Genomic DNA, 19,024 nt, shown 5'->3' on the forward strand with positions numbered 1-19,024 from the left:
ATATTATCCCACGAATTTCTTAGATTTGATCCTTTTCTGGCAAGAGACCATTCCGAATTGATGGGAATTGTGAAAATCGACCCAGCGGTTCTTGATATATAAGCAGAATAAAAAAGATCAATTCTTTTACATATGTATTGTACCTATTTTGCTATATATCCGATTTCTTGGCTACTAGTATCACTGTAATGATCGGAAGTGATCTTTTAATGTATTTGTGATATGGCTTGGATTAAAAATATTCGCGGTTTAGTGGAAATTTTCCTATTTTCTAACATATAAGTTAGGGTCTATTTTATCCGCTAATTATTGTTCGATGGCCGCTCAAATTGGTAGTTTTCTGTCCAGTCCCAAACTCGAACTCCATGTAAATTTTCGCATCGATTGGTTCATAATTGTAGCCTATAGAGCAACTGCAGAATCAGAAAAATTGTCCGTTTTTAAATATTATGCGATCATCATCAAAAACAATAGGGTTCTATTCTGACCCTAACCCCACCTCCATTTTCAATTTCGTGAGGATCGGTTCATAATTGCGACCTGTAGCTTGATTACAAATTAACATGGACAGACGGACGGACGGACATACATAGCTAGATCGACTCATCTCGGCGAGCTAGGAAGACCCATATATACTTTCCTATGGGGGAAACCAATATTTCGAGTTGTTACATAATTTTTGGCCCAATCAAACTTATAATACCCCCATCACATAGTGTTGTACGGTGAAAATACCGAATATCGGTAGGCACCGTTATATGGGGGCTATACGAAGACGTAGATCCCGAATATCGAGAGGTACAGTTATATGGGGGATATGTGATATCGTGAACCTTTATAGATAATACTCTTCTAGGGGGTAAAGTACTCCGACGGAACTCCTTGTGTTAAAATTCCCACAATTCCATTGAAGAATGTGGCTAAAATCACCAAAATTCCGATTATCGGGGTACCGTTATATAGGGGATATACGACATCGTGCACCGATATAGTCCATCTTCGAACATGACCTGTCAGCAGACAAAAGACTGAGTTGTGCAAAATTTTCGTTTTGACTTTAGCGTGATTACAACAGACGGAAGACGGACAGAGCTAAATTGTCCTAATATACTGTCCATCTATGCGAAGACGTGAATCTGCATGGGCAATTATTGTTGTAGACGTAGGAATTTTTCCGGCACAATTCTGGTAAATAAGTCGCTAAAATCATTTGACAGCATAGCCAATTTTCTGTCCCAGGCTGTAGTACCCATAGTGAACTTGAAATAATTCCAATGAATATTGTCGCTAAAATGATCAAAATACCGAATATTGGAAGTTGCCGTTATATGGGGACTATACCAAAATTCAGTTATATACAAGAATGTTTCTTATATAATGGAAACAGATACTGCCAATGAACTATTGGTACACTTTAACCGGTACAATTCATTCCTCACAAATGATGCTACGATCTAATATGCACGTATAAATCATTTGGCATTGCATCAGTATGCGTTTTAAGAACAAACTTAATGTGTTAATGTAATGAAACTGTGACAGTATGATTTTTCACATTTGTTGTTGTTGCTATTGTTGTTTTTGCTTCACTAAGTTGTCTATTTAAAAAGGCGTTTTATAATTGCTTATTGTAATTTGTCATATTAAATATCATCATTATTAGCACCAAAAACAATGATCATTTTCAGGACGATAATAATGATTGTAAACGTTAAGAGGGTGGTATGGGTGGAAAATGTATGATGTGGGTTCCTCGGGTACCAGAGTGTGAATATAATCATAATATTGATATAATGTGAAGTAATCTTTCAAGTTAATTTAGACTTTGCACATACTAATATTTATACCCTACACCACATAGTGGTAAGGGTCCGATTTTACGATTATTGCTCATCATATGTATAATATCGGCCCAAATTGCTATATTTATTGCTCCAATGAAAATTTTTTTTATTAAAATCCTCTTCGAAATCATATCATGCCCTATACAGCAATGTTATGTTCATAGTTGATATGATTTACTTCATATAAATTCCCAATATAAACTTGTTTGTTGCGAGAGCTCTATTAAATACACATAGTAGTATCAAATAGTTTACCTAGTAATGGGAGAATATCCGAGATATCGGTCTCCTACTTCTGATGCCTCTACATACAAGGAATAATTAAAGTGAATCAAATATCTCATCGAAATCGAAACAAGTATATATCTATCTACATCAATATAGAAAACCAGTAAAGAAAGTCCTAAAGTCGGGCGGGGCCGATTATATGATACCCTACACCACATTACTAATTTAGTAGAGCTGCGGATAACAATTAAAAGCTTTTTATGGGAGAATTCAATCATACACGCTATGATTATAATTATAATTTAAAGTTCAAAGGGCTAAATATGCCGAAGCATTTGTATCTTTTAAATTCGGACTTGTATTTCCCATTTGGTGCAAAATAATTTGAAATCAGATAAAGATATATATGAGAGATATATCCAAATCTGAACCTATATGATAAAATTTAGTAAAGATATTTCTGAGCTGTATTTGATTTATTTCCCTGAATATCGTTGTTACGGAGTGCATATTACGGCTGTGGGTAACAAATACAACAAATCGGATGAACAATATATATGGGAGCTATAGCTATATCTGAACCGATCTTCACCAAATTTGTCATACTACCTTCTAGACTCAATTCGGTCGTATGTGCCAAAATCCATCGCATTTGGGCAAATATTAGACGTTTGGTGCACAATAAAATCGGACGAAGTTATATATGGGAGCTATATCCAAATCTGAACCGATCTCGATAAAATTTAGCAAAGGTATTTCTGAGCTGCATTTGATATATTTCCCCAAATATTGTTGTTACAGAGTGCATATTACGGCTGCGGAGGACAAAAATAACAAATCGGATGAACAATATATATGGGAGCTATAGCTATATCTGAACCGATTTCGATCGAATTTGGCACACTTATTTTCATGCCTAATTTGGTTGTATGTGCAAAATTCCATACTATTCGGGCTGATATTACACGTTTGGTGCAAATCGGACGAAGATATATATTGGAGCTATATCTAAATTTTTACCAATTATCTCCAATTTCAATAGGGTTCGTCCTTGGGCCAAACAAATGTTGTTTGAAAAATTTCATCTCAATCGGATAATAAATGCGACCTGCATTTTGTTCACAAGATTACATGGACAGACGGACGGACGGACGGACGGATGGACGGACGGATGGACGGACGGACAGACGGACTGACATACATAAATCAACTCAGAAAGTGATTCTATGCAGATCATCAAAAGGTACTATGGGTCTATCTAGTTTCCTTTTGCCTGTTACAAACAAATGCACAAAGACATAATACCCTGACCACCTTGTGGTGTAGGGTATAATCATTCATTCAAGTCATACTATAAGTGTACGAAAAGTACTAAGAGATACCACATTTGGTACCATTTCGTATCAAGTGGTTAGAGCTTGAAATTTGGAATGGGATCAAGTTTGTGACGCATGGTCCATGAATTTGTAGATACGGATTAGCTGGATTCCTTAAATTTATAATTAACATTACTGGCGAAGTTTGGGATTTGGATATGATTGTAGTGTTCCAAAATTGTACTTATGTAAAAAAGTACTAAATGGTACTAAATTTGGTAGCATTTCGATTTGGGTGAACCGATAGAGAGAGGGAATGCTGCAATTTGGAAAAAAGTTTGCTACTGTATTGTAGAATTGAGGTATGGAGGCAGTTTTGAAGTTCGTACTTATATGTTCTACATGGTACTAAATTTTGTACAATTTTGATTTGGGCGAACTTGAAATTTGGAAATAAGATTACTGTCGGAAATGTACTAAATTTAAATTTACTGTTGGTGTGTGGTATTGGGGTAAGTAGGAAGTTCATATAATGGTACTAAATTTGGTAAATTTTTTTTTGGGTGAACCGATTTCCATTGATTTGTGTATTGCAGGTTGTTATGGACATTGGTACATATGTGTACCAAATGATACTAAATTTTTTACAAATAGGAATTGGGGTGAACCAATAGAGCTGGAATTCTGAAATTTGAAAATAAGATATCTGTGGGATTTTATAATTGAGGTATGACTGTAGTTTTGGAAATTTGGAGTGTAAGACTGGGGTATGTAGGAAGTTTAGGAACTTTATACTTATGTGTACTAAATTTGGATCTGTGTGAATCGGTGGAGCTAGAATCTCGAAGTTTGATGTTAAGGTCAGTTGGTGTATGTGGTTAAGATACAGAAGTGGTTTTGGAAATATGTACTATAATTGCTCGGAAAGTACTAAATAGCACTAATTTTGGATCACATTTGGTTTCTAGAATGTAGAGATGTAGATTGTTTTGAATATGAGTACTAAATGTTACTAAATTTGGTTTTGAGTGAAAGGTTATAGCTGAAATTTGATGTTGAGGTAACTGTTGATTTCTAGGATTTACATATGGAGACGTTAAAATAGTTTTGGATAGAAAATTTCGATGTGGATCCATTGCAATGCTATGGTTTTACTATTACACTCGGTAATTTTCAAAAAGAATGATTTTGAAGCCTTCTTGGTATAAAAGGCAGACATTCTCCTGTTATTCTTTTCGAAAAAGGAAAAAACATGAAAAACAAGACATATTTTCTCAAATAATCCCTTCAATTGGTCATATTTTAAAATTCACTCACACATCATACCCACCTCGTCAATGAAACACAATCCGCCGTTCATTAATATGTATAATTTTTTTGAGCTGGAATTTGTTTAGTATTCATTAAGATCTCATATCGTAAACATGTCGCTGTGCGATCTCATATCTCTCAGTTGTTCGCATCAAATCTATATGGTTTTCAAAAACAGACAAAATAAACTAAAAAAATAATAATTACTTAAAATAAACGAAATTAAAAATTTAAAGAATTGTGTGAAATTATGTTTCGTGGTTTACACGTGCAAAATTTATGAAAAACCAAAAAATAAACAAAAAGAAAAAAAAACAACATACACAAATTAACCAAAACAAATATTTGTTTTCAAAATTAAAATCTGGTTAAGTCGAAAACCAAAACAAAAATAAAAACACCATTCAAACACGTTAGCGTCGAAGTCGTCTCTTGGGCTCCAACTATGTGTTGGTCTATACGTGTCTATTGGACGGTTTTACACAACTTACTTGCCCGGTTCTTTTCTAATCTTGCCAGCAAATGTTCGGCATGTGCTTCGCAACGTTTGTGCTGTTGCTGTTATTGCTGCCCCATCGATGACGACGGCGATGACGGCAGTGGTTACGCTGGCGATGGTAGCAGAACTAGTTGTTGTTGTTTAAAACATCAATTGCCCGATTTATCGGATGACGGCGCATACTATCCCCCCGAAAATCGAATGGACTTGAGGCAACAACAAATGGGGAGAACACAACACGATTATGTCATTGTGGGTAAGTCACTAAAAGAGACATTCGGGAATGAGCGATACGTAGCTCATTCATTCATTCGCAATTTGTGGGCAAAGTTTTGATGGGGATGAGCTTATAGATAAATTTTATTAAATAATATTTGCATTTATTGAAGTGCGCTTAAGAATAACAATAATAAAATGTGCTAATTATTTTGTACAATGGCAGCTGATAATAATACACATTTATGAACGTATATAATTTTCACGGGACAGGAAAGTTAGTTAATTGTTTCCTACGAGAGGCAATACTACTTTGGATATATAAAAACTTATATTGTATAGGTTATTTTTGATTATTTGAGTTTTTCTTGGTTAATATTAGTTTGAAAGTTTAGTCAAAAGCATTTCAAAACAATAAAAAACGCCTGAAAAAATTAACAGCTGAACAATTTAAAAAAAATCCTCGTTGGGCTGTCTAAAAAGGTGGAGCTATTCCCAACAATAGTCAAAAACAAAGATCATTAATAAAACTTTTTTTAAAAAATCTACGTTAATCTAAAAAAAAAAAATACTTAAAAAATCGACAATAGAAGATCCCATAGGATCCAATAAGGTCATCCACAAAATGTTTCTAAAAATTTAAAATACAGGGTGGGATGAAAAAACTGCAACCAAATTCAGACTGCTGTCATTTCAAGGCCACTCGTCCAAAAGCTGTTAAAATGGTTTTAGTGACAGCTCATTACATTGTTTACAAGCGTACAAAAACATTTTGTTAAAAATTTTCCAGAAAAAGAGTTATTCGTGATGATTTCTTCATATTTGACTGGAAAACCACAAGTTAGAGCACTTCAGCATTTAAGTGTGAATAAATCTTTTGTGTCTCTTACCATTGCTTGTTATCGTGATACTGGTAGCTTAGCCCGAAGTCAATGGAGTGAACGGAAGAAAACAGCAACATCAGCAGAAATGGTTCGAAAAGTAAAGAAGCGACTTGATCGAAACCCGCGTCGCAGTGACGGAAAATGGCTCCTGAGCTGAACATATCGCAATATTCCATTCGGCAAATATTGAAAAATGAGCTCGGGGTAAAGCTATTGAAATTCCAAAAAGTTCAAGAACTTACACCGCCACAGAAAGACAATAGACTCGAAGAGCTAATGAGTTGTGGAGTGAATATTACGAATGTAAGGGACTAAAACACTAAATCGGATGAAACATATATATGGTTGCTATATCTATATCTGAACCGATTTTCACTAAATTTGATATACTTGCTTCTAGGCTGAATTTGGTCCGATGTACTAAAATTCAGTCCATTTGGACTTATATCGGCCATTTGGTGCACAATTAACCCGAAATCGGATGAAGATATATATGGGAGCTATATCCAAATCTGAACCGATTTCGATAAAATTACAAACAGTTATTTCTGGGCTGTATCTTATATCTGCTACCAAATATCATTCTTGTGGAGTGCATATTACGAATGTGAGAGGCTTAAACACCAAATCGGATAAAACATATATATGGGAGCTATACCTGTTTCTGAACCGATTTTCTCCAAATTTGTTGTATTTGCTTTAAGGCTAATCTCGGTCACATGTGTCAAAATTCGGGCCAGTTGGGCTGATATTGGCCATTTGGTGGTCAATTAACCCGAAATCGGATGAAGATATATATGGGAGCTATATCCAAATCTGAACCGATTTCGATAAAATTTAAAACAGCTATTTCTGTGCTCCATCTAATACCTGGTACCAAATATCACGGTTGTGGAGTGCATAGTAGGAATGTGAGGGACTTAAAGATCAAATCGGATGAAAGATATATATGGGAGCTATAGCTATATCTGAACCGATTTTCTCCAAATTTGATATACTTGCTTCTAGGCCGAACTCGGTTGGGTGTGCCAAAATGCAGGTAATTTGGACTGATAGTGGACATTTGGTGCACATTTAACCCGAAATCGGATGAAGATATATATGGGAGCTATATCTAAATTTGATCCGATTCTCACCAATTTCAATAGGGTTCGTCCTTGGTCCAAAAAAATATTGTTTGGAAAATTTTATCTAAATCGGATAATAAATGCGACCTGCATTTTGTTCACAAAAATACATGGACAGACGGACGGACGGACGGACAGACGGACTGACGGACTGACATGCATAAATCGACTCAGAAAGTGATTCTATGAAGGTTCTCAAAAGTAACTATGGGTCTATCTCGTTTCCTTCTCCATGTTACAAACAAATGCACAAAGACATAATACCCTTACCACTATGTGGTGTAAAAATAAACCTTCATTAAATATCCTTAAAAAAATTTGTAGTATAAATGAAAAACCCCCGATTGATAATTTTTCCAAAAACATCTTTGAAAAAATCGCGAATATTTTCGAAAAATTCAAACTTTTAAAAATGTCCTTGAAAATCCACTATCAAAACTTCCGGGATCAAGAATACACGATTGGAGTTTTTTTTAATATCTTTTGAAAATCCTCGGTGGGAAAAATCAAAAAAAAAAAAAAAAAAACATTGAATATGTTTGAAAAATCAATATTCAGAAACTCGAATCTTACAAAGATGGTCATATAAAATTGAAAGTTAGATTTAAAAATTGTTCACACTGTTTATTTCTAAAACTAATTTTTATTACACATTATGTATATAAATCTTACTGCATTTCCTCATCTACTCCTCCTCCACTTTAGATGACATTGATGCCAATTATTTACAAATCGAAAAAAGAAAAATCGAAACTGAGCCATTTTATCGTACCGTTGATCGGGCAACAGCAGAAGAAATACTCACCGGAAGGGAGGATGGTACTTGCCTGGTGAGGCCTTACAAAGAAGAGGTAAAGATGAATAATTTTTATAGCACCTCAACATCCAACAAATAAAACCATTTGACTTTTCTTCTTTCAGGACATCAGTATTAAATACATTGTCAGCATTTATGCCCGAAAACAATTCTTCCATTTATTTATTCGACAAATACCGGGTACGGAACTATTTGCCATAGGTCAGGAGAAACGTGAGGAACGTTTGTACCAGACACCAAACGATATTATAGAATTCTACAGGCACAACACATTGCAATGTACAAATAAAGAGTGCACCTTGAGTTTAGTCTTAAGGCCCATTGTTGTATAAAATGTTTTAAAATTTTATTCGATATTTATTTATTTTAGTTATTGCTTATTTTAATATGTTATGTATTTTTTATTTATTTTAATTATTTGTTGTTTTTTTATTTTAAAATCATTAAGATGAATATGTACAAAATTTAGAACTTATTTAAAAACGTATTTTCTATGGTCTTATATACTATCGTTGAAAAGGCTGCAGGTTTTAAGTCACCACAATTGCCTTAAACACACAATGGGTGTTTTGCATCAGGGCTGGCCACAGGAAGGATTTAATTAAATCCGAGCGACGATCGGCTTGGGCATGGCGTTCATGTTTTTCGGGGCGTAAGAAACCTGTTTGAGGCAGAGGGAGAGATAAATAAGAGTATGAGAATGATGGGTTATGGTGGAACTGATTGATATTTCTTAGCTTACTTATGTTCAACAAACTATATTAACAAAATGACAGACTGATTCATAAACGCCTAGACGAAAAAAACTAAAGCTAGAGTCTTGAAATTTTAAGTGAGGCTCAATCTGGGATTATCTTTTGGAAATTCGACTTACACATTAAATATAGTACCATAGAGCTATACAGTGTACGAAAATTACAATTTAGTATGAAATTTTGTATGTAGTGCAGACAAAGACCTGAAACTGTGAATTTTGCATTAAAATAACTGTGAGTATTTATTATGCCCTAAACACTATGTGTTGGAGGTATTATTGGTTTGATTGGGCCAAAAATTATGTAACACCTCGAAATATTGGTCCCCGACATAGGAAACTATGGGTGAGATGAAAAAACTGCAACCAACTTCAGACTGCTGTCATTTCTAAGCCACTCGTCCGAGAGCTGTCAAATAATTCCAGTGACAGCTCATTATATTGTACACAAGCGTACAAAAGTATTTTGGTGAAAATTTTCCAGAAAAAGAGTTATTCGTGACGGAATTCAAGCGTGATAGGGTGATTTCTTTACAATTGGCTGGAAAACAACAAGTGGCTATCCTTAGAGGACTCCAGCATTTAAATGTGAATAAACCTTTTGTTTCCCGTACCATCGCTCGTTACCGTGATACTGGTAACGTAACCCGACGTCAAAGAAGTGGACGGAAGAAAACAGCAACATCAGCAGAAATGGTTCGAAAGGTAACGAAGCGACTTGATCGAAACCCGCGTCGCAGTGGCAGAAAATAGCTCGTGAGCTGAACATATCGCAATATTCCATTCGGCAAGAACTTACACCGCAACAGAAGGAAAATAGACTCAAAAGAGCTAAAGAGTTGCTTTGCTTGACCGAAAGTGGTGAACTGACGAATTTGGTTTTCTCCGATGAGAAAATATTCGTTGTCCTGCGGTTTGTAAAGAATCAAAATGATCGTGTTTACTTGCGAAAGAGGTCAGCTGAAAATGTGCACCTTCGGTTGGCCACCAGAACTTAAGCGTCGGCCATGGTGATGGTGTGGGCCGCCATAACAGCCGATGGTCGCTCTTCGCTCGTATTAATCGACCATGGCATCAGAATATATGCAGAATATTATCGCGAAAATATTCTGGAGGGTGTATTAAATCTTGGCCACTGACTGCAGGACTCAGCACCATTGCACTCAGCACGCACCACCCAATAATGGTTACAAAATGAGGTTCCTCGCTTCATCGTTGGACTATTGTGACTAGAGTATTTTGGAAAGCAAGGTTGGCACTAAAAAATACCAAAGTGTCGATCACCTCAAGCAAGCGCTTCGCCGGGAATGGGCCAAAATACCGCAGAGAAACATTCGGGCAGCGTGTGATGGTTTTATTGGCCGTTTGAAGGTCATAATTCGGGCCAAAGGTGACCAATTCGAACAAATCTAAAATTATTCTAAAATGTTATGCTATTCCCGACATTTTTTCTTTCATTCAGTAAATTAAAAAAAAATGTAAAAGTTATGCAATTGACTTTATTGCAGTTTTTTATCTCACCCTGTATATCGGTCCACGATATCATGGAGCCCCTATATGAGAGCGTTCCCCCAATACTCAGTATTCTACTGATTTGAGGCGAATTTTCATTTTTTTGCCGATAACTTCGAAATACTAAAATCCGGAGATGTCATTCTAGAGGATCTATGTAGTAAATTAACTTAAAAAGGATAATTTTGAGTGTCAAATTGAAGCTGATCTGGTTGAAAATTGGTGTCGAAACTTTCAAAATACCAAAATTATAGATCTTAGAAAATCTTACACAGATTTTTATTTATATACAGTTTTCAGTGCAAACTCTATGGACAGATAGATAGATAGATAGATAGATAGAATAGATCGTGTATAGCTAAATTGATATAAACTCTTTTTATACCCTCCACCATACTATGGAGGGTATATTAATTTTGTCATTCCGTTTGTAACTCCTCGAAATATTCATGTCAGACCCAACAAAGTATATATATTCTTGATCAGCGTAAAATTCTAAGACGATTTAGCCATGTCCGTCTGTCTGTCTGTGTGTCTGTCTGTCTGTCTGTTGTAATCACGCTATCTTCCGAACAAATTGAGATAGAAAGCTAAAATTTTGCACACATGCATTTTTTCCCAGTAGGCAGGTTAAGTTCGTAAATGGGCCATGTAGGTCCAAGTTATCATATAGCCCCCATATAACGGTACCTCCCGATATTCGGTATTTTGATGATTTTAGCGACATTATTCACCGGAATTATTTAAAATTTGGCATTTGAAGTTTGTAATGGATGCTACAGCCTAAGACAGAAAATTATCTGTGCAGGTCCACGTCTTCGTATAGCCCCCATATAACAGTACCCCCCGATATTCGGTTTTTTGATGATTTTAGCGACAATGATTACCGGAATCGTTTCAAATTTGGTATTTGAAGTTCGTAATGGATACTACATCCTAAATCAAAAAATTAGCCATGTAGGTCCACGTCTTCATATAGCCCCCATATAACGGTACCCCCCGATATTCGGTATTTTGATGATTTTAGCGGCATTGTTTACCGGAATCGTTTCAAATTTGGTATTTGAAGTTCGTAATGGATACTTCAGCCCATGCCAGAAAATTGTCTGTGCAGGTCTACGTCTTCGTATAGCCCCTATATAACGGTACCCCCATATTCGGTATTTTGACGATTTTAGCTACATTATAAACAGATTTTTCTTCAAGTTTCGCATTTAAATACTGTAATAATTTATGACAAAAGTTGCCTATGCAGGCCCACGTCGTCGTATAAGCATTCGGTACTTTTAAGATTTTAACAGAATTTTTAACGGGTTTTATTTTTTGGAAATTGCCAAATTTGTACCAAATGGTGGAGGGTATTAAAAGTTCGGCCCGGCCGAACTTACAGCTTTTTTACTTGTTTATTGCTATAAATAGATTATGGTGTCTGCGGACAAATTTTTTTTCTACTCACCCAAATTAAAATCATTGTCCAGATAATAGGGCACCTTTTGATTAACCATTTTCCAGGCCAAACGCACACAAGCACTGACAAAGTGCATAAGCGGGGGACATGATTCCAAGCATGAGTACTCATGTAATGTTGAAAGGACCTGCAATCAATTAATTAACAGAGATAATCAACTAATATTTCATTAACACGTAATTTCAAATAAAATATTACCTGATTAAACACAGATCTTTCGATTTCGCCCAGTGGAAAGGTGTCAATGGTATCATGCAAATGCTGACGTATCGATCTATCCAAGGCCAGTGTTATTTCATTTGTACTATCCAGGGGACAATTGAGAGTTCGTCGAACTTCCATAACTTTGCGTTCGCGCATGCCATGACACAGACGAAATGAAAGCTGCAAATAAAGAAAGGAAAACAAAATATTAATGGACTCCACTCCCAACGGCCGCAACGACGCCTCTTAACTGGTCCTAATCATGAGTTAAACATTATTGTCAATAACACTAATTTCAATTGATGATGTTGCCTTTCAATGACTGCTCCAGTTTGTGGTGTAATGACAAGTTTTGGTTTGCTTTCGAAGATAATAAACTTGATCGACGAAAACTTCAAATTATCAACTTGACGGTGCTATAACTTTGTTTCGAATCGAAACTGGTAATTTGTGTTGTGGGTTTTTATGGCCACAACTTTTCAATTAGCCGCCGGCATTTTGAGTGAATTTGCAAATGATGAAATACTTTGGATGGATAATTTCAAGTGGTGTTTTATTGTGAAAATTGATCCTGTCCATCAAGGCGATTGAATAAGTTTCAATTTAGAAAATGAAAGTTTTGTCCAGAAAAACAACTTTAACAGCAACTATCATTTGGTGTATGACTATTAATTATCAAGTTTAATGGAAGGCTTCAGGCAGTAAAATATTTTAGTTACGGGTTTTAACAATTGTAACTGGATAATTTGACTTTTAAAAGGAGGTAATGTCGATTATTTTCAAAATTTGTATTAATTAAAAATTTACTTTATAAGTGATGTGCTTCACACCACACCCTGTAATATGAGCGCTAAAGAAGAAGGAAGCAGTTGAATGTTACGTTTCACCGTATACGCAATAATGCAAAATTTAGGTAAAAATGAGGGCATAGTACCAGAATAAGTAAGCAGATATGTAGTGGGATTCTCAAACTCAGTTTTTGAGTTACCGACAAAAATCGATAACTTTGAAACCCAAAATTTTGATAGAGAAATCAAGTTAAAGTTGACAACATTGGTATTTATCGGTAGGCCTTAGCGACTACTTTGATTTCGTCGCTAACTTACCGACAAATTTCGAAAATGACCGAAATTCGGTAATTCAAAAAATGAGTTAGAGAATTCAACGATTTTCCTTGCCTGACTAAACTCACAGTGGACAGCAAGTTGTATACCCTTTCATCCTAACCGATTTTTATTAACCATTTGGACTTCTTCATGTTACAAACAAATGCACAAAGACACACAGGGAGACATACAAAAAACTGCAACAAAGTCAAACGCCATAATTTTTACATTTTCATTTTTTTTTTTTTTTTGTTTCTTTTGAATGAAAGCAAAAAATTTCGAAAACATCATCAAATTTTAGAATAAGTTAAGATTTGTTCGAATTGGTCACCTTTGGCATGAATTAAGTCCTGTAAACGGCCAATGAAAACGCCACTCGCTGCCCGAACGTAGCTCTGCGGTATTTTGGCCCATTTCCGACGAAGCGCTTGCTAGATGTTATCGACTCTTTGTTATTTTTTTAGTGCCAACCTTGCTTTCCAAAATTGGTATCCGGAGATTTTGGTAGCCATTGTGCGCTGGAAATGAAGCGAGGAACCTTATTTTGAAACCATTCTTGGGTGGCGCGTGCTGAGTGCGATGGTGCTGAGTCCTGTCGGAATGTCCAAGGTCTCCGGCCAAAATTAATGCCACGGCCGATTAATGAGAGCGGAGAGCGACCATCGGATGTTATGGCCGCCCACACCCCCACCATGGCTGGCGCTTTAGTTCTGGTGTCTAACCGAAGTTGCACATTTTCAGCTGACCTCTTTGGCAAGTAAACACGATCACTTTGTTTGTTTAAAAAGTGCTGGACAACGAATGTTTTCTCATCGGAGAAAACAAAATTCGGTAGTTCACCACTTTCGGCCAAGCGAAGCAACTCTTTATCTCTTTTGAGTCTATTTTCTTTCTGCTGCGGTGTAAGTTCTTGAACTTTTTGGAATTTCAATGGCTCATTTTTCAATATTTGTCGAATGGAATATTGCGATATGTTCAGCTCACGAGCCGTTTTTCGACCACTGCGACGCTGGTTTCGATCAAGTCGCTTCTTTACTTGTCGAACCATTTCTGCTGACGTTGCTGTTTTTTTTTTCGTCCACTTCCTTGACGTCGGGCTACGCTACCAGTATCACGGTAACGAGCGATGGTACGAGACAGGAGACAAACACTCTATCACACTTAAATTCCATAACGACTAACTTTTTTCTCACCAAAATGATTTTCTTCGCTTGTAAACAATATAATGAGCTATCACTGGAATAATTTTAACAACTGTCGGACGAGTGGCTTAGAAATGACAGCAGTCTGATTATTGGTTGCAGTTTTTTCATCTCACCCTGTAGGTCACACCTATCTGCTACCTGAACATCAGATGGGTTGGACGGTTCTTTAAAGCGGCTATTGGTATATTCTCTGAATTCTTGCCAATTGGCTTTGCCGTGGTTAAGAAAAGTGCGGCGTTGAGAGTCTTTGAAGACAGGTGGTCTGTTGATGGCGACAATAATGGGGAGGTGGCCTGAGCCTAGAAAAATAACTGATTGCCAAGTTATGTCATTCGTCAGACCTGGGGACACGATAGATACGTCCGGGGAACTGTGACAGTCTCGCCTTATTCTGGTGGGCGCGTCCTCATTCACTGTGAAAACGTGGAGTTTAAATTTACTCAGCCAGCGCCATGCCTCTGGTCATTACTTAGGACGGAATGCCATAATTCATGTTGGGCATTGAAAACCCCTAGCACCAGACGGTTATTGCCTACCAGAAGTGAAGTGGTATTAGACATATAACGTGAGACACACATGACCGCTACCTATGGGTATATTCCATGTACGGGTCACTAGAGTCAAGCTCAGGCGAGTTAGGTCTGTACTGGATAGAGTGGTGCAATAGGATTGCTAATCCTCCATCCCTGGATCGATCCTATCTCAGTACGTTGTATCCATCACAACTTTGAAGCTTGCAGGTGGTACTCAGCTTCGTTTCCTGGATCGCTGCGACCTTAATGTTCTTCCGACTGAAGCTTACGATTTCGTTATTCTTACCGCGGAGACCATCACAATTGAATTGAAGAAATAACGCATTATCCGGAACTTGAACAGAAATGTGTGGCGTCAACTGCTGCAGGGAAGTCTCATACTGCGATGAAGCGCCGAAGATGAAAACTCACTGCGGTCTACATTGACGCAGCAGGGTCTACAAAAATACCGCAGAGCAACATTCGGGCAGCATGTGACGGTTTCATTGGCCGTTGAAGGAACAAATCTAAACTTGTTCTAAAATTCCGACATCTTTTGCTTTCATTCAATAAAATGTGTTTGACTTTTTGATCTGCCTAGGTGTGTCAAATCAATCAAAATGTCTTCGGGTACAAGTGAAATCATTTACGATATTGGTACGCATTTCATCACGATTTTGAAAAACAAAAAAGCAACAACAATAACATAATATAATGATATTTCTAGATACTTACCACTATTATTGAAAATAAGATTTTTGCTTTCAAATTGTGAACGTGTTTAAGCTGGGGTAAACTGTCCAATGCCTCCAACGTATCTGTCCTATTTTCCAGATACAGCAAGCGATACTGTGAGACCATGCCGCTAAAATGAAACGAGAAACGAAAATGAGAAAAGAAGCCCACAGAGAATAAAGAAAAAACAATTGAAATCCGTCATAACCACAAAAACAAAAACTAATAAACACTTTAGGCCATTGGCTTACTTGGCCAAGTTGAGAAAGTTTTTTTTTTTTTTTTTTTTGTGAAGCACAAACTTCCAACAAAAAGTACATGAGGAGTAATCTATTCAGAAGTGAGAGTGATGGTAAAGTTACCTTATTTCTTCATTAGCCGAATCATCCGAATGATAGCCATCACTGCAACTGCTGTTACTGCCACCATTGGGCGAACCAATACTCGGTGTGGTATTGGGACCATTCAGGCTTTCTGGCCCCATCATTTGTAGAACAACTTCACAGCCACGGGCAAAATTCATGAGCAAGCCCGCGGCAGGTCGTTTCTCTAAGTTCGCCTGCATATCCACTCTCTTCACCTGCCCGACTGCCTTCAGCACCTCCTTATCGTTCTCAACACGTTGGGATAGATTTTCAATGAGACTAGCTAATTGTTTGAGAGCAGGTTTATCGAGAAGTGTTAAAATGGTTTTATTATCTATTAAACGCTGTTGTATATCGCCATAGTTTATGGCCAGCAGGCGTTGATGGGAGGAATGGGCAGGATCTTGATTTATGGTTATTGCGCTCAACTCTTCCAGTTTGTGTAGGGCCACTTTGTAGGTGTCGATGTGTCTTTGCAGTTCACTTTTGAGCGCCATGTGCAGGGATATTAACTGGCCTGAGGCATCTGTGGTCAGGCCATGTACACCCAGTCCCTGAACGGCATCATTGAAGGATTTACGAGTCTCTCGTATGGTGTGCCTTAAATTCGGTTCATATTGCACCAGGGATTGTAGAAGTTTTAGGCATCGTTGTTTTAGACCAGGATCATGGGGATTGGAGAAAAGTTTGATCAATTGCCAAAGAACCGCTTCGGTGGGTACATCCGGCTTGGGCGAAGGATTGACTGTGATTAATCTGAAAAGAAGTGAAATATGATATTATTTGATTTTTTTTCTTCGATTAGCTTGTCTTACCTTGAAAAGAACGACTCCAGTAGATATGAGCTATGAGGCAAATGTTCCAGCAACAAATCAATTGGTAATTCGGCAATAACAGATCTCAATACCGACGGTCCCAGACGACCAACAACTCCAGCAGCTTCCCGATACTGGCGTCCCTCGGATAACAACATTAGGCGACGCAGCACTTGCCGTGGGCTAGTCAAAAATTCCCGACCATCCCTCGATGGTCCACGTATTCGTTCTCGGCTATCAGCCATTGTAAGGGCTTCTTGATGATTTTTCAACAGAATTTGTCGCCTGTTTTAAACGTGCGGTGGGCGTGGAAGTTGTAGGATGGATGTATTGAGGTTATGTCGATTATCTTTATAGATTTTGTTGTTGTGTTTTTTTTAAGAACGTAAAACGTGGAAATTGTTAATGGATAAAGTGCTACGTGAAAATCTATGTACAAGTGATGACGTTAATGAATGCATTCTGAGAATGGAAACATATATATGGATGGGCTTACAGCATGTTTGGAGTCGGAAGCTATCGTGGTCGTTGGCAAAATCAATGGTGCTTGTAGTAATTACATCTAAATTATGATTTATGTATTTAAGTATCTGAAAATAAAAGAAAAAAAAAAATATTTATTAATAAAAATAAAAGAGTTGAGTGATTGATTGTTTCAAGGACTAACTGAGGGGCCGAAGATCGGGATAAGGTTGGGTTTTTGATACATTGTCTAGAAAGGTGGTGTTATTTGTATTAGGCGCACACATAAAGCTATAATTCTGAAATATGAAATGAAGAATCGCTGTTGGAGTTTAGTATAATTATACTATAAATAAATTCGAACTTTAACGGTATAAATAGTACCAAAGGGTTCTAATTTGATGCCATGATATTTTTTAACGGACAGATCTATAATCTTTATATTTTTATATGAGAATCAAAGTTGGCAGTGGTTTTGAAAATTCGCATACAACTGTACCTATGTTAAAATAGAGATGAACATATGAATTTTACTATAAGTGTCACTGCGACATTGACAAACGGCTGATTATACGAGTACGTGCTATATAATGTACGAAAATTACTAAATTGGATTTGGATTGTAGATAGACCCATGAGAGTGAGATAAAAAAACTGCAACCAAGTCAAACGCCATAATTTTTATATTTTTTTTTTTTGCATTTTTTTCTTTTTTTTTTAATGAAAGCAAAAAGTATCGGAAATAGCATCAAATTTTAGAATAAGTTTAGATTTGTTCGAATCGGTCACCTTTGGCACGAATTATGGCCTACGCTGCCCGAATGTTGCTCTACGGTATTTAGGTCCATTCCCGGCAAAGCGCTTGCTTGAGGTGATCGACACTTTGGTATTTTTTAGTGCCAACCTTGCTTTCCAAAATACTCCAGACACAATAGTCCAACGGATTGGTATCCGGAGATTTTGGTGGCCATTGTGCGCTGGAAATGAAGCGAGGAACATCATTTTGTAAATATTCTTGGGTGGCGCGTGGTGAGTGCGATGGTGCCGAGTCCTGTTGGAATGTCCAATTGCGATATGTTCAGTTCACGAGCCATATCTCAGCCACTGCGACTTTTTTTCTGGAAAATTCTCACCAAAATGATTATGTACGCTTGTAAACAATTTAATGAGCTGTCACTGAAATAATTTTAACATCAGTCGGACGAGTGGCTTGGAAATGACAGCAGTCTGAATTTGGTTGCAGTTTTTTCATCTCACCCTGAATATTGGTATAATTACTATAGACAAGTCTCTATATAAGAGCTGGAGGCCAAGAAGTCTCTATAGATGAGATGCAGGCCAGGGAGTGTCCATAGACGAGCTGATGGCCACAGTATTTTCATACACCGGATGATGGTTTGAAGTCCCAGAGAGTCTCTGTAGAGAAACTGATGATCTGGAGACCCTGTAGTCTCCAGGCAAGCTTGAGTACTATAGATGAGCTGATGACGTGAAAGCCCAAAGAGTTTCTATAGATCTATGAAGTTTTAAAGAGTTTCTTTAGGCGAGCTAAAGGCCAGAAGGCTCAGGGAGTCTCTATAGGTATGCTGACAGCTAGAGACAGCTTATTGACAGGGAGTCTCTACAGATAAGATGATGGACCAG

General features: G+C 37.1%; 2 protein-coding genes across 2 annotated transcripts; one reads left to right on the forward strand and one right to left on the reverse strand.

The window, feature by feature from the left end:
* The first annotated feature begins 4,800 nt into the window (after positions 1-4,800).
* On the forward strand, positions 4,801-8,627 carry LOC101891008 (uncharacterized). The gene is made up of 3 exons (XM_005183468.4): positions 4,801-5,454; positions 8,131-8,276; positions 8,347-8,627. Exons 1-3 carry the CDS (start codon positions 5,145-5,147, stop codon positions 8,572-8,574), a joined length of 684 nt encoding a protein of 227 aa, XP_005183525.2. The 5' UTR covers positions 4,801-5,144; the 3' UTR covers positions 8,575-8,627.
* Positions 8,608-17,502, reverse strand: LOC131802112 (uncharacterized). The gene is made up of 7 exons (XM_059121498.1): positions 17,415-17,502; positions 16,919-17,203; positions 16,101-16,859; positions 15,739-15,868; positions 12,175-12,360; positions 11,965-12,103; positions 8,608-8,903 (listed from the first exon to the last, which is right to left on the reverse strand). The coding sequence occupies exons 1-7, from the start codon at positions 17,417-17,419 to the stop codon at positions 8,773-8,775; spliced, it is 1,635 nt and encodes a 544-aa protein (XP_058977481.1). The 5' UTR covers positions 17,420-17,502; the 3' UTR covers positions 8,608-8,772.
* Positions 17,503-19,024: the final 1,522 nt, after the last annotated feature.

This window comes from Musca domestica, unplaced genomic scaffold, assembly GCF_030504385.1.
Source record: "Musca domestica strain aabys unplaced genomic scaffold, Musca_domestica.polishedcontigs.V.1.1 1, whole genome shotgun sequence".
NCBI lineage: Eukaryota > Metazoa > Arthropoda > Insecta > Diptera > Muscidae > Musca > Musca domestica.